The following is a 13765-nucleotide window of genomic DNA, read 5'->3' as shown; positions in this document are numbered from 1 at the left end:
TGAAATAATCAGTGTCAAAACAGCCACACAGGGGGGCGCCTGGGTGGCTCAGTTGGTTAAGCGTCCTACTTCTGCTCAGGTCATGATCTCCCAGTTTGTGAGTTCCAGCCCCGTGTCGGGCTCTGTGCTGACAGCTCAGAGCCTGGAGCCTGCCTTGGATTCTCTGTCTCCCTCTCTCTCTGCCCCTCCCCTGCTCATGCTCTGTCTCTCTCACTCTCAAAAATGAATAAATGTTAAAAAAAAAAAATTAAAAAAAAAAAAACACAGCCAGACAGGGCTTAAAATCTAGAAATCTGTTACCTCATCCCAATACTTATTCACTGTATAATATATGAGGGGAAAATCCTTTAATTGCCCCGTATTTTGGTTTCCCCCATCCATGGACATCAACTAATAAAATAGAACCAGGAGAATTGAGGGATCCTTTTATTAGTCATTTCAGTTTTTAGCCAAAGGAAACACATAATTCTGAGGCCCAAACATGTTTTGAAATTGGAGGGTGGGGACAGGATTGATAGTTTTGCCCAACCGTTTGGAAGAAGGTTGAGTTGAAGGGTCAACAAAATCTAAGACCACTAATTGGAAAGGCTGAAAAACTGATATTCTGTTTTGCCAGTATAAACCCCAAATGCTGCAGCTCCCATGAATATGAAAGTGTTGCCTTAGCCATTGGCCACTAACAACACTTGACAGATTTCTTTCTGTTGCTATGTGGCTGTGATCATAGCAAGTGATCTGCATATTTACATACAATTTAGTCTCATTCTGTCCCTATGAAATCCACCAACATAAAGCCGAGGTCAGTAACTAGAAAGTGCCTAAGCTAAGTGACGAAATTATCAAGACAGCGGAAGGGAACCACTGAGTCCTTTGTGTCATTCAAGCAGAAGGGGCCATTCTTGTTTGGAAGAAACACTGGCACTCTTCTCTTCCTAAGTTGGGTCAACTGACAGAAGCAAAAACTAGAACTAATTGGTCCTTTCTTGATCTTAAACAGACCATTTGTATTCAGTCTGGGCCATTAGCTGCCTGAGTCACATCCTGGCTCTGCCGCGTCCTAGCCTTGTAACCTCAGGCAAGTTATTTAAATTCTCTGTGCCTCAGTGGCCTTCTATGTAAAGGGAGGAGAGTAACAGCACCTTTTGCCCAGGGTTGTTGTCAGGACTAAATTAGTTATCCTATCAAAATGTGTAGTTTTCATTAATAGATAAATGTTAGCTTTCGTTATGCTTATACTTTTTTTCTTGGAAAGACGATAAAGAGAGTTCCTTGTGAATGTATTGTTTTAAAAATCTTCACTTGGAAAGAGAAAGGTAAAGGAGATGTGACCGAAAGGAAAAGATGGATAGGACTAGTGTCCTATTGTCCACTTAGTAGCATTTACATCAAAGACCTTGTCCATACATTGTTTCATTTACTTGTTAAAATAACTCTTGGAGATAGATATTATTATTAGTTACTTCCAGATGAGGAAACAACTCTTAGTTAGAGGTTCGCTGATGTGCCCACAATCACACAGGAGATCTGAAGCCTAGCATACCTGACTATAAGCTTGAATACTCCCTCCTCAGTACTACTAAACCACCAGGCTGGGATAAAATAAGAAAAAGAAGGTGGGAAAGTGAGGAAAACAGACTAATGGAGAGAAGGGGACCAACACATCATCTACCTTTTCACCCAGAAACTAAAACTTCTGTCCATAGGTATAACATAAACATTTCATGTCAAGACTCTGATGATAAAATGTGATGTTGTTCTTGCTGGTGCTGAAAACCATCATTAATAGTAGTCCGGGGGGTGCCTGGGTGACTCAGTAGTTTGAGCGTCCGACTTCGGCTCAGGTCATGATCTCACAGCTCGTGAGTTCGAGCCCCGCATCGGGCTCCGTGCTGACAGCTCAGAGCCCGGAGCCTGCTTTGGATTCTGTGTCTCCCTCTCTCTCTGCCCCTCCTGTGCTCACGCTCTGTCTCTGTCTGTCTCTCAAAAATAAATAAACATTAAAAAATTTTTACAAAACTAGTAGTTTGGAACATGTTATAAATACATGTATATTAGTGTGTCTAGTTAAACGTTCGCCAAAATGCTACTGGTTGAGCATCAAGGAGTGGAGAATAATCCAAGGTAGTCTCCCAAATACTGCACCAATAAAGTAGTGTGCAAAATGTCGGGATCAGCACCCCAGAACAAGCTGACGCTCATCAGTGTTTTTGTTGATGTCAACAGAAACCCATCTCTTTATTTAGAAAGCCATGCATCGGTTCCTAACGTAGTATACTACTGTTCAAAACTTTACCAAATGAAATGCCCAAATTGTTCTGTAATTACATGCCAGTTACTGTCTTATGATTGCACAGACTGAATCCCTGCTGGTTTTCCACAGGCAACAGTCAGCTCTCCAAAAAACAAACTTAATGTATCTTTTGGGCCAAATGTTTTTCCTTATGCCCTGCTCCATTTTTCATTATCATGGTACTTGGCACTCCTCCCCTTAATCATAGGTTTGAGAAGAGGGATGAAGTCAGCCTTCCCTCTGTTGCTAAAGCCACTGTCCATGGCTCCACTGAAGAGCGCCCCCATCAGTGCACACAGTTCCACACGGTTCCCCGCATCTCAGCACAGCAGGGATTCCCATGAACTCAGTGCAGGTTTTAATTAGAACACAAGGAACTTCTTGGGCACAGTTCCTTAGTTATGACATTTGAAGGAAAACAATTCGCTTGGTGGGGTCTTGAGATCAGACAGGTAAATGTGACAGGTTTTCCTTTTGCCTGGTACAAAGGATCTCTAAAACATAAACTTTTCTTAATTCAGTCTCATCCAGATAAACTTAATGCTAACTGAGATAACGGCCCTCACTGTCCAACAGCAAGCGTTTTCAGGGCAGTTTACTGGTACCGACTGTGAATATGGTCCAGAACTTCCGGTGAGAAAAAAATTACAGCATCGGGAAGCTTGCATGTGCTCACGTGAACCACACCTGCCACGCATACAGGACAGAAGTCTTATCAGATGCTCCTCTGATGTTAGAGATAAGCAGATGAATGAGAAGGGTGAGTGTGCACAGAGCTCCTGATCTAAGATTAAATGGAAGTTGGCAGCCTGACTCTGTGTCCCACCTGGTTCTGTTGTGTAAAGTTCAGGGTAGCTGACGCCATTTTTGGCACTGGCCATTTCTGACATCAGGGTATGCTGGCTTTGCGGAGTGGATGTTAGCTAGCCCCTTGGGCATCTCAGAGTGTTGAGTAGAGCCTGAAACTGAGAGTCTAGAAGTAAGTAATTGGCAGAAGGTCCTCGATGTTGTAGCATCCTAACCTGAGTTACTGTTTCCTCCTGGAGGGTAATGTCCTATAACCTTCACAGCCAAATACTCCTCTAGTGCCAGTCTCAAAGTTAGCAGCTCCAGTGGTACAATGCAATGAGTTTGGAGATTTGCAATCAGTAAGCCTGCCACCTGCTTTATCGCCCCTGACAAGAAATTCTGGTTAATGTTCCAGTGTCTTTTTTCCCCCATGCGGTTCCCTCTTTCTGGAACCCTCCCTACCTCCCAGGTTTTAGTGGATTCTTATTTGTCTTTCAAAACTGGGTTCCAACTAAGTGTCAATTCTCCTCAAGAAGGTTTCCATGACCACACAACTGCCCCAATCTGACTTAGAAGTCCTTTGTCACTCCCCTAAACCCTATAAATGTCATTTAGATCATCTTATGCTGCCCAGTAAAAAGAGCCATATTTGTCTGTGAGAAGCCACATTACTCAACTATTTTCAGCTAGAGCCTGGCAGAGTGCCTTGATCTCACAAAAGATGGTCATTTTGAGTGTGTGCTTGTACAACCTCTCTGTGCCTCAGTTTTCTCATCCATAAAAGGGTATAATCATAGTACATGCCTGGTAGTGAATGTAAAGTGTTTAGAATCATTGTGAGCTCTCATTAAGCATTTGTGAAATTAATAAATAAATGTAATCTTAAGTCAGTTACTTTAGATATACTGTCTTCTTTTATGAAATGGAGATACTTGTATTTCTTTACAGAACGGTAGCAAGGATCAAACAAGATGACATAGTTAATGAAAGTATTTTGAGAGCTGTAAGCGCTTGAGTGGCTCAGTCAGGCAAGCATCTGACTTCAGCTCAGGTCATGATCTCTCAGTCAGTGAGTTCGAGCCCTGTGTTGGACTCTGTGTTGAGAGATCGGAGCCTGGAGCACGCTTCAGATTCTGTGTCTCCCTCTCTCTCTGCCCGCCCACTCACACTCTGTCTCTCAAAAATGAATAAATGTTAAAAAGGAAAAAAAAAAAAAAAAAGAAGAGTCTTTAGTGGTTAATGCAGTGGTTGCCCAAAACCTATTCAAGCCTTGGATTTTTTCCCCTAACTTTCCAACACTGGCCATAAGGGACAAGGTACAGTTACATGGACTATTAACAAGGGTAAGGGAAAATAGGTCCCAGAAGCCAGTGCAGAAATGGAATACTAGCCATCTGAAAAGAACATCAACGTCCGCAGAATGTGGAACATCCAGAGGACTTCGGAGGCACAATCATTGCTGCTTGATTCTGATCATATCAAAAATCCATGGAATTCAAGAGCCGGAACGAACTTTTGAAATCATTCATTCTAAATTCCTTCATTCTACTGATGAGGAAACGGATGTCTATGGATCCCCAGCCACTGGCCCAAAGCCACAAAACAAGTTAGTGACAAACAACTTGCCTCCTCATTCATAGCCTATAGGTGCATATAAATTTAGTTTGTCCCAAGTTCCCACCACTATCTTTTTAGGGTGGACTTCAGGGACAATCCTGGGTTCCAATTCCAGTTTTGCCATTTATTACTTCGGTGACTCTGAGTTATTGAACTGGTCGTAGTCACAGCTGCTCTGTTTGTAAAACAGGGATCCTAGGGTCTCTTTCAGAAGTTCACCCTATGATAGAAGAGGTAATGTCTGTACATCAAGCAAAGCCTGTGCCTAGTACCTGCTTCACCCTTCACTAACTTCCTATACTAACTATTGTAATGTTCTTTAAACCAAACAAATGCATAAAGACCAAGACTATCTTATAAAACATCTTCTTTGAAGAAAGCATCTAAGAACTGACAGCTGTGAAGTTTTCTTTGGTATTGAAGTGGTTAAAAAAAAAAAAAAAGCCTTCTTTCTGGTTGAAAACCTGGCTGCCCCACCGTTTCCACATAACGTGCCCTTGTCCGTGGCCGCAGTCACGTATAACGGGGTATATAGTAAAGCAGTGTATAGGGCAGTGCTGCACTCTGTGACTTGTTTGCTTTCTCACCTCTGCACCTCTCCCACCAGGTACCGCTAGGCTGCCAATTCCAGCTCCTGCTTTATCCTTCCTCCTCTCTTTCTGCCCAACCAGGTCTTTAAGGATGCGTCCCGTCCGAGGACAGCTCCCTTCATCAACGCAGGAGAGAAACTGCTCGGGAGTGACCTGGGCTCTGTCTTCCTCAGAAGCCCCCTTGTCCACGTATCTGGCTGCCTATCTCTCCTGGCGGGTGTCCAGTTCCTCCTCCACAGGCCTTTCAGCGGCTCCCCTGACCACCAACTCCTCGCCCTCCGGTACCTGCGTTTCTAAAAGGTGCGGGACTAGACCGAGTTCTAAAAGTTGGTGCGCGCAGCCACCTGCACTGATGCCCTGGCCCTCCCCGCAACAAACACAGCACCAGGCGCGGGGCTCTATCCTGGGACAACAAAACTTGACCGTCTGCCTTCTCCAAGGCAGCTCCGTCCCCAGGACACCGTACCCCAGGGTGTCCCGCGCGGTCTGCATCACAGGCGAGGAATGAGCCCCAGGAGGATGCACTGGCGCGGACAGCCGCGGTGATGGCGCGGCTGGGAAGACACGGTGTGCCCCACCTAACCTCAAACTCTGAGTCCATATCCCTTCTCCCCCCACCGCTCACCCTGCCATCCCCTGGAGAACCAGGAGCCACTATTCTTGGCTCGGAGGCGGGGGCAGGAGCCGGGCACCGGGAAGCCAGGGCGGCGCACCGTTCGCCTCCCAGACATTCCGGAGCCCCCTTGCCGGCCACAGTTACGCTTCACGTCGCGTCTGGAGGACTAGGCGGCGACGAGCATCCCTATTCCCTCTCTCCAGGGCCAGAGTCGTATGAGGCAGGGAACGAGGCAACCTCGCGGGGTGGAAGGGGGCGCAGCTAGCCCCCTTGCGGAGTTCCCCCAGGCCCCTGTCCGGGAAAGGGACGAGGCCACCGCGATCCACACCCCCGCGCACGCCCCGGAGCTCGGGGCCGGCTAGCGGTGGCCACCGACACCCCAGGCGCACACGGCCGCGTGCGTCCTTCCCCAAAGCGACCTCCGGATCGGATCCCGCCGGGAGCCGCGCGGGCGGCGGGAGGTGTGCGCCCGGCGCGTCCCGCGTGCCCCACGGTCCCGGGCCCCGGCGGCCGCGGCGTCGCGCGCTCACCAGATGGCCATCCTGCTCTTGGGGTAGTCCAGCCGCTCCAGGCAGCCGAGGAAGTGAGGCAGCGCGTGCGCAGCGTTGCGGGCGAGGACGGCCACGAGCACCGTGGGTCTCTGTACCGGCGACTCGGGGAACACCTCCGCCTCTTCTTCATCGTGCTCCGCGTCGGGCTCGGCGGCAAAGCGCGCGCGGCAGCCGCGGCGGAGCAGAGCGGCGGACAGGAGCAGCAGCGAGCAGGCGAGGGTGGCGGCGCGGCGCGCAGCCATGTTCGGGGCCGCGGCGGGCGGCGGGAGACTGGCGGCCCGAGGGCGCCGAGGCCGGCTGCGAGGGCCGGGCGGGGGACGCGGCTGCCCCGGCCGGCTGGCGCGCGCGCACTGGCAGCGGGCCCTGCAGCCCGGGAGCCTCCCGCCGCCGCCGCCGCCCAGGCCCTGACGCGGGGGCGCACCGCGGACCTGCCGGCGTCGCGCCCTCCGGGGGCTCAGGCTCGCCGACAGCCGCGTACGGGGGGCGGAGGGGGGTTGTGCGTCCCCAGTCCCGCGGAAAGTTCTTCTCGTCCGGGCTCAGCTTGTCCGGCTGAGGTCTGTGGCTCTCCCAGAGCTGTGAGGTGTGGCCGTCACTGCCAATGGGCGTGTGTGTGTGTGTGTGTGTGTGTGTGTACATAACGGTGAGACTCCGAGAAAATTTATTCTGCTTTTGCAAACCGCAGTCTAAAGTCCTTCACAGTGATGCAATGTATCCAGTTTTGCATAATGCACCTATTGACTAGACGGGTAGAGTTCTAAAATGGAAAGTCACCCAGCTATCCATTACTACGGTAAACAACTTTTTAACTTCCACCGAGGCAGAGTGTTTGCATTTCCCTATACACTCAATTTCTCTTGAAGTTCATCCTCGACTGAGTAGACCCTCGATTACACCAAATTTGAAGTCTTGGAGAAGTTTAGAGTCAGATTGAACCCTTGAGATTAAAGGGAATCAATCCCCTGGTCGGCCACCGTTGTGAAGCCCCGTTCCTCTCTCTTTCCCTCCCAGGGTCCTGAGTTTTCTGACACGATGGTGTAAAAGGAGTTTCGCTTTAAATGGTTTTCTTTTTCCTTAATGACCCAAACGGACAAAGAGTAACAAAGACAAGGAAAATCCATCCATACATGTTGGAGTAGAGGAGAGAGACAGAGACAGAGACAAAGAGAGAAGAAAAAGAAGAGGGCTGAAGGAAGAACACAATTAGTACATAAAATGAAATGGCTAGGATACACTGCCAAAGGATATTTACTCTTGAACATAACATAGGAAAGCTAGTAATGAAATCTAGAGTTCCTTCCTTGTGGGATTGTGGAGACTTTGCTCTATCCACATGTGGGATGGGTTGGTAACACTCGCTGCACATGCATGACCTCCAACTCCAGTTCACCCTCAGCCCTGTCCCCCCCAGATTTTTACTTGTGTCCCTTCTTCCCTGCAACTATTAGAAGTTTTCATCACTCTCCTCCCACCCCCTCACCTCCTCAGAAAAGTATCACTTTCTTTACAGAACTCCCTCCACAGCCCTGTCTCTAATATCCCTACCAGTACCCTCCTTACTTGAGGCGCCTGTTCCTGACAGAGCCTTTGACCACACTCACTCCCTTCTCATCCATGACTTTGCTTTGCTCCATCATGTATATTCACTCTCTACCAAATCTTCAACTGGTCCTTCGTCATCAGCTCCTCCCCCTCAAGTAGAAACTTAGTCCTTTCCTCTCCTTGGAAAAAATTGTTTTCTTTTACTCCTGTGTCTCCTTCTTGCAATACCCCCTCTCTTGGTCAAACTTCTTGCAACGGGGGTCTACACTTGCATTTCCACTTCTTCACCTCCACCTCTCCTACCCGAGTGCTGTGTGGTTTCCTGCTTCCTTACAGAGGCTGTTCTGGCAAAGTCACAGATGACCTCAGCACTGGAAGATTCAGTGACCTCTTTACAGTTCTCACCTTCCTGGACCTCTTTGTACTTATGTTTGAGCCTTTTCACTGCATTCCCTTTCACAATGTGCTATGTCTCCTGCTCTAACCTCTTCTCTAACATTTATACTTTTATATCTAGTGGTTTACACACATTTCCTTCTCCTCCATTCTCCTTCAGAAACTGCCATTGCAATTTTCTGTGTAGGCCACAGGGACCATTAGAGGTTGTCCTTTCCCTGGGGTGAGGGGGGATAGATGGGCAGTTGCTGGCATCCCTGGAGCCTAGAATTGCAGGGTGTATTTAGTTTTCTTAATGTTCTTGCTGATTACATAAAGAACGTGCTAATCAGTTATGGCCTGGCAAAGAAAATGGGATTTTCCCTGATCATGGCATATTCGTAAAATATACATTAACAGAATGTGTATTTTATTAATCATAACAACATATATAAAACATGAAAACAGTAGTTTATACATGTTAAATGTAGTGCAGATTTATTTGGTCTGCAGACAAAGCTTGGTGCAGAAGTAGATTTCACAATAGATTACATAAACTTTGCAAACCCTATTACCCATTGGGGTAACCAATAATGAATTCAGTAAAGTTACAAGATACAAAATCAATATGCAAAAAATAAGTTGCCTTTTTATACAATAACAACAAATTACCTTAAAAAGAAATATGATAATCCAATTTACAGTGGCATCAACAACAATCAAATATTTAGGAATAAATTTGACCAAAGAAGTGAAAGATCATTGATGAAAGAAATTGGAGATGACGAAAATAAGTGGAAATATATCCCATTTTCATGGATTGGAAGACTAATATTGTAAAAAATATCCATACTACTCAAAGCCATCTATAGATTCCATGCAATTCCTATCAAGCTTCCAGTGGCAACTTTAGAGAAATAGGAAAAAAAAATCCTAAAATTCAAATGGAACAACAAAAGACCCTGAATAACCAAAGTAATCTTGAGAAAGAACAAAGCCAGAAACATCACACTTCCTAATTTCAAACTATATTACAAAGCTATAATAGTGAAAGCAGTAAGATACTGGCACAAAAACAAACACATAGACCAATAGGACAGAATTGAGAGGTCAGAAATAAATCCATGCATATATGCTCAGTGAATATTTAACAAGGGAACCATGAATGCTCAGTGGGGAAAAGATAGCCTCTTCAATAAATGGTATTGGGAAAACTAGATATTTGCATACAAAGGAATGAAACTGGACCTTTTCACCGCTTGAAAAATTAACTCAAAACAGGGTTAAAGACTTAAATGTAAGATCCCACACTGTAAAATTCCCACAAGAAAGCATAGGAAAAAGCTCCTTGACATTGGTCTTGGCGATGATTTTTTTCAATATGACACCAAAGCACAGGCAACAAAAGGAAAAATAAACAAGAGGGACCACAGCAAACTAAAATGCTTCTGTAGGTTTATGGAATGGAGGAAAATGTTTCCAAACCACGTGTCTGATAAGGGGTCAATATCCAAAATGTATAAGGAACTCATGCAACTCAATAGCACACAAATAATCCTATTTTTAAATGGACAAAAGGCCTGAATAGACATTTGCCCAAAAAAGATATAAAACTGGCCTGCAAGTACGTGAAAAGATGCTCAGCATCACTAATCATCAGGGAAATGTAAATCAAAATCACAATAACATATCACCTCACACCTGTTAGAAGGACTATTATTGAAAAGGCAATAGATAACGAATGCTGTCAAGGATGTGGAGAAAAGGGAACAATTAGTACACTGTTGGTGAGAATGTAAGCTGAGACAGCCACTATGAAAAGAAAGCAGTATGGAGGTTTCTCAGAAAACTCATATGATCCAATGATTCTACTTCCGGTTTTAGACGTGAAGGAAATGACTATCTGAAAGACATATCTGCACCCACATGTTCATTGCAGCTTATCTATGGTATATACATATATATATGGTATATATATGGTATATAGATATACCATAGATAGGGTATATCTATGATATATATCATAGCTATAAAAAAGCCACAAAAAAGAAAGGAAATCCTTTCATGTGTGACAACATGGATGAAGAGAGGAAGAGGGGAGGAAGGAAAGGAAGAGAGGGAGAAGGAGGCATGAATAGAGGGAGGATGGAAGGAAAGAAGGAAGGGACATTTAAAAGAAGCTAAGTATGTTGTCAGATATACTGTAACATGAATGTGTAGGGTGGATTTAGTCCTTCTCTGCTAATGGCTCCAAATGCAATGATTTATTCAAGTCTATTTTACTACAGGATAAAAAATATGTTGAAAATGGAAAAAGAAAGAAAAACTACTACAAATCTACTACCCCATCACAACCTCCATTAAACATTTTGGGATAATTTTAATATGGCATTTTCAATTTGGTGTTTTCATTGTGGGTTTGTACTCATTCCTCCCAATGAAATTCGACACTCATATTGATAGCAAATGTGACTATATATCTAGAAACAACAGATGACATGTGTTTTGGACTATAAATTGCATTCGATGCCTTCTCACATTTACAAAGCCAAGTATTCCTTAAGACTGCATATATGGAGCTGTTTATATATTTTATATACAGAAATTACCAACCTATCCCTTTTACTCTAATTCTTGGAAAAAGCTTAATATGAAATATTTAATAAACATGGAATATATACATTACATATTTAATATGTTATATATTTAAATACTACAAATAAAATGAAAGTCCATATACCCAGCATCCACCTTGAGAAATAGAACATGAACCATCAACTTTGACACCCTGTGGGTGTCCCTTCCTGTTGCAATATTTTGCTCTACTCCCCAGAGACAAGTACTAGACTAAGTTTTGTATTAATCAGTCTCTTAATTTTATTTAGAACTTTACTTCCAGTGATGGATACTTTTATGTGTCAACTTGGCTAGGTTAAGGTACCCAGTAGTTAAGTCAAACCAATCTAGATGTTGCTGTGAGGCTTTTTTTCCCCCCATGCAATTAACAATTAAATCAGTAAACTTTGAGTAAAACAGATTATCCTTTCAAACCTGCCAGCCTGCCCTGGAAATTTTGGAATTGCGAGCCCCTCCAAATGCATGAAACAGTCCCTTAATATCAATCTCTCTCTCTCTCTCTCTCTCTCTCTCTCACACACACACACACACACACACACACACATACATATTTAGGAGGTGTATTAGAGTTATCCAGAGAAACAGAACCAATAAGGTGTGTGTGTGTGTGTGTGTGTGTGTGTGTGTGTGTGTGTGTGAGAGAGAGAGAGAGAGAGAGAGAATTTTTGCCACATATCCTACAATCTGCCTACTTAAAGTATGTAATCCAATGGCTTTTAGTGTATTTACAGAGATGTGCAACATCACCACAATCAATTTTAGAATATTTTCATCATCCCAAAAAGAAATCTCATATTCATTAGTGGTAAATCCCCATTTCCTAGCCCTAGGAACAGCTAACTCTAGCCCTAGGGAACAGCTCATCTATTCTGTCCCTAAAGATTCTCCTATTCTAGAATTTCATATGAATGGAATTATACAATATGTGGTCCGTTGTGACTTCTATCCCTTAGTGTAATGTTTTCAAGTCTGTCCATGTTGTAACATCTATATCAGTACTTCATTCCTTTTTGTTGCTGAATGATATTCCATTGTATGAACAAACTACATTTTACTTATACATTCATCAAATAATGGACACTTGGGTTGTTTCTACTTTTGACTATTGTGAATAACACTGCTGTGAACATCTATCACAAATACAAGTTGTATTTGAACTTTATGTCAATCAAATCATATTTTATGTATTATTCTGTGACTAATATTTTTGACTCTACAACATCCATGTACAAGTTGTATTTGAATTTTATGTAAACAAATAACATTTTATATATTATTCGGTGACTAATATTTTTGACTGTACACTAGATTTTTTGAGATTCATTCAAGTTGTTGATTGAAGCTATAGTTCATTATTTTTGCATAGTAATAGCTTATAGGATTATATGATAATAGCATATCCATTCTACTGTTGATAGATATTTGGGTTGTTGTAGTTTATTCTGTTCCAACCCATACTTCCATAAATATTCGTGTACATGTCTCCTGGTCCACAGAGGGTAATTTTTTTTTTTACCATAACCTTCAGTGAGAAATCTACTTGATATCATGCTATAGGACAAATATATAACTGAAACAAAATGTTCATAAAGCAATACTTAGGAACAGTTACTCTAACCACATGCAATGCACACTGATACTTTCTTTTCTATTTTAAATAATTCAATTTTAAAAACTGAAGTTTTAAACTTTACAAGTCATTCAATTTATTTCACAAACTCTAAGGATTCTAGCCCTCCATTTGAAAAATACCACACTGGGCTACATATGAGAGAGCAGGGTCGCTGAAGCATAGGATTTATGCATCTTTCCTGTGCTCTACTTTTCAGCCAACTCTTGACTTTTGTTACCAATCTCATAGGTATTTTATGATATCTTCTTCTCTCAATTACATTTCCTCACTCTACCAATGTAGTTGAGTACCAGTTCATGTTTGCTAGTCATTTATGTCTCTTTTTCCCATTTATTCCTATTTTTTTCTACAGAATGTTTTGTTTCAATTCTTTTTTTCTCCATATTTCGAATGTTTATTTATTTTTATTTTAAGAGGGACAGAGAGAGTACAAGTGGGAGAAGGGGAGAGAAAAAGGGAGAGAGAGAGAATCCCAAGTTGGCCTCACACTTGCAGTGCAAAGCCTGATGTGGGGCTTGATCTCATGAACCATGAAATCATGACCTGAGCTGAAATTAAGAGTCAGATGTTCAGTCGACTAAGCCACCCAGGCACCCCAGTTTCATTTCTTAATTGATTTTTAGAAGTTCTGTATATATTCTGGATGTGAATCTTTCCTTTCAGTTATGTGTTACAGATGCCTTCTGCAAGTGTATGGCTTTTTCCCTCACACTGTGTTTGTCTCAGAAATTCTTAATTGAAATATAGTGAAATTTATCAAACTTTTTTCATGCGGTTGGTACTTTTTGTGTTTTGCTTAGGAAATCCTTTTCTGTCTTGGGGGTCATAAAATCTTTATGTATTTGGATTTCACTTTAAGCCTTTAATCTATCTGGAATTGATTTTATTTATAGTGCAATTAGGAATCCAATTTCTTTTATGCAAATATACATATGTGTATATATTTGTATATATAATTGCTTTGACTCCTCCCCACATCTACAACATCATTTCTGTCCATATTTGTATGACACTGTACTTGGTTCCATCGGTTTATCTATCACATACCTGTACCAATAGCACATACTCTTAATTACAGACCTTTATAATAACTTCCCTCTGCTTGTTCATCTGAAGGGTCTTGGTTAT

At 43.2% G+C, this 13765-nt stretch overlaps 1 protein-coding gene across 2 annotated transcripts in view; it reads right to left on the bottom strand.

Moving 5' to 3' along the window:
- COLGALT2 (collagen beta(1-O)galactosyltransferase 2) overlaps positions 1-12187 on the bottom strand; it is a 116875-nt gene extending 104688 nt beyond the window's left edge. The window contains exon 1 of one of the 2 annotated variants that reach the window (XM_060643732.3): positions 6433-12187. In XM_060643732.3, coding sequence (XP_060499715.1) covers positions 6433-6695 — 263 coding nt within the window. In that variant the 5' untranslated portion in view covers positions 6696-12187. The remainder of the gene's footprint in view (positions 1-6432) is intronic. The other variant, XM_060643731.3, reaches the window with a different exon arrangement.
- Between the last annotated feature and the right edge of the window lie 1578 nt (positions 12188-13765).

Source organism: Panthera onca, chromosome F1 (assembly GCF_046562875.1).
Source record: "Panthera onca isolate mPanOnc1 chromosome F1, mPanOnc1 haplotype 2, whole genome shotgun sequence".
In the NCBI taxonomy this organism is placed as follows: domain Eukaryota; kingdom Metazoa; phylum Chordata; class Mammalia; order Carnivora; family Felidae; genus Panthera; species Panthera onca.
This window is presented reverse-complemented; position numbering and strand designations above follow the sequence as displayed.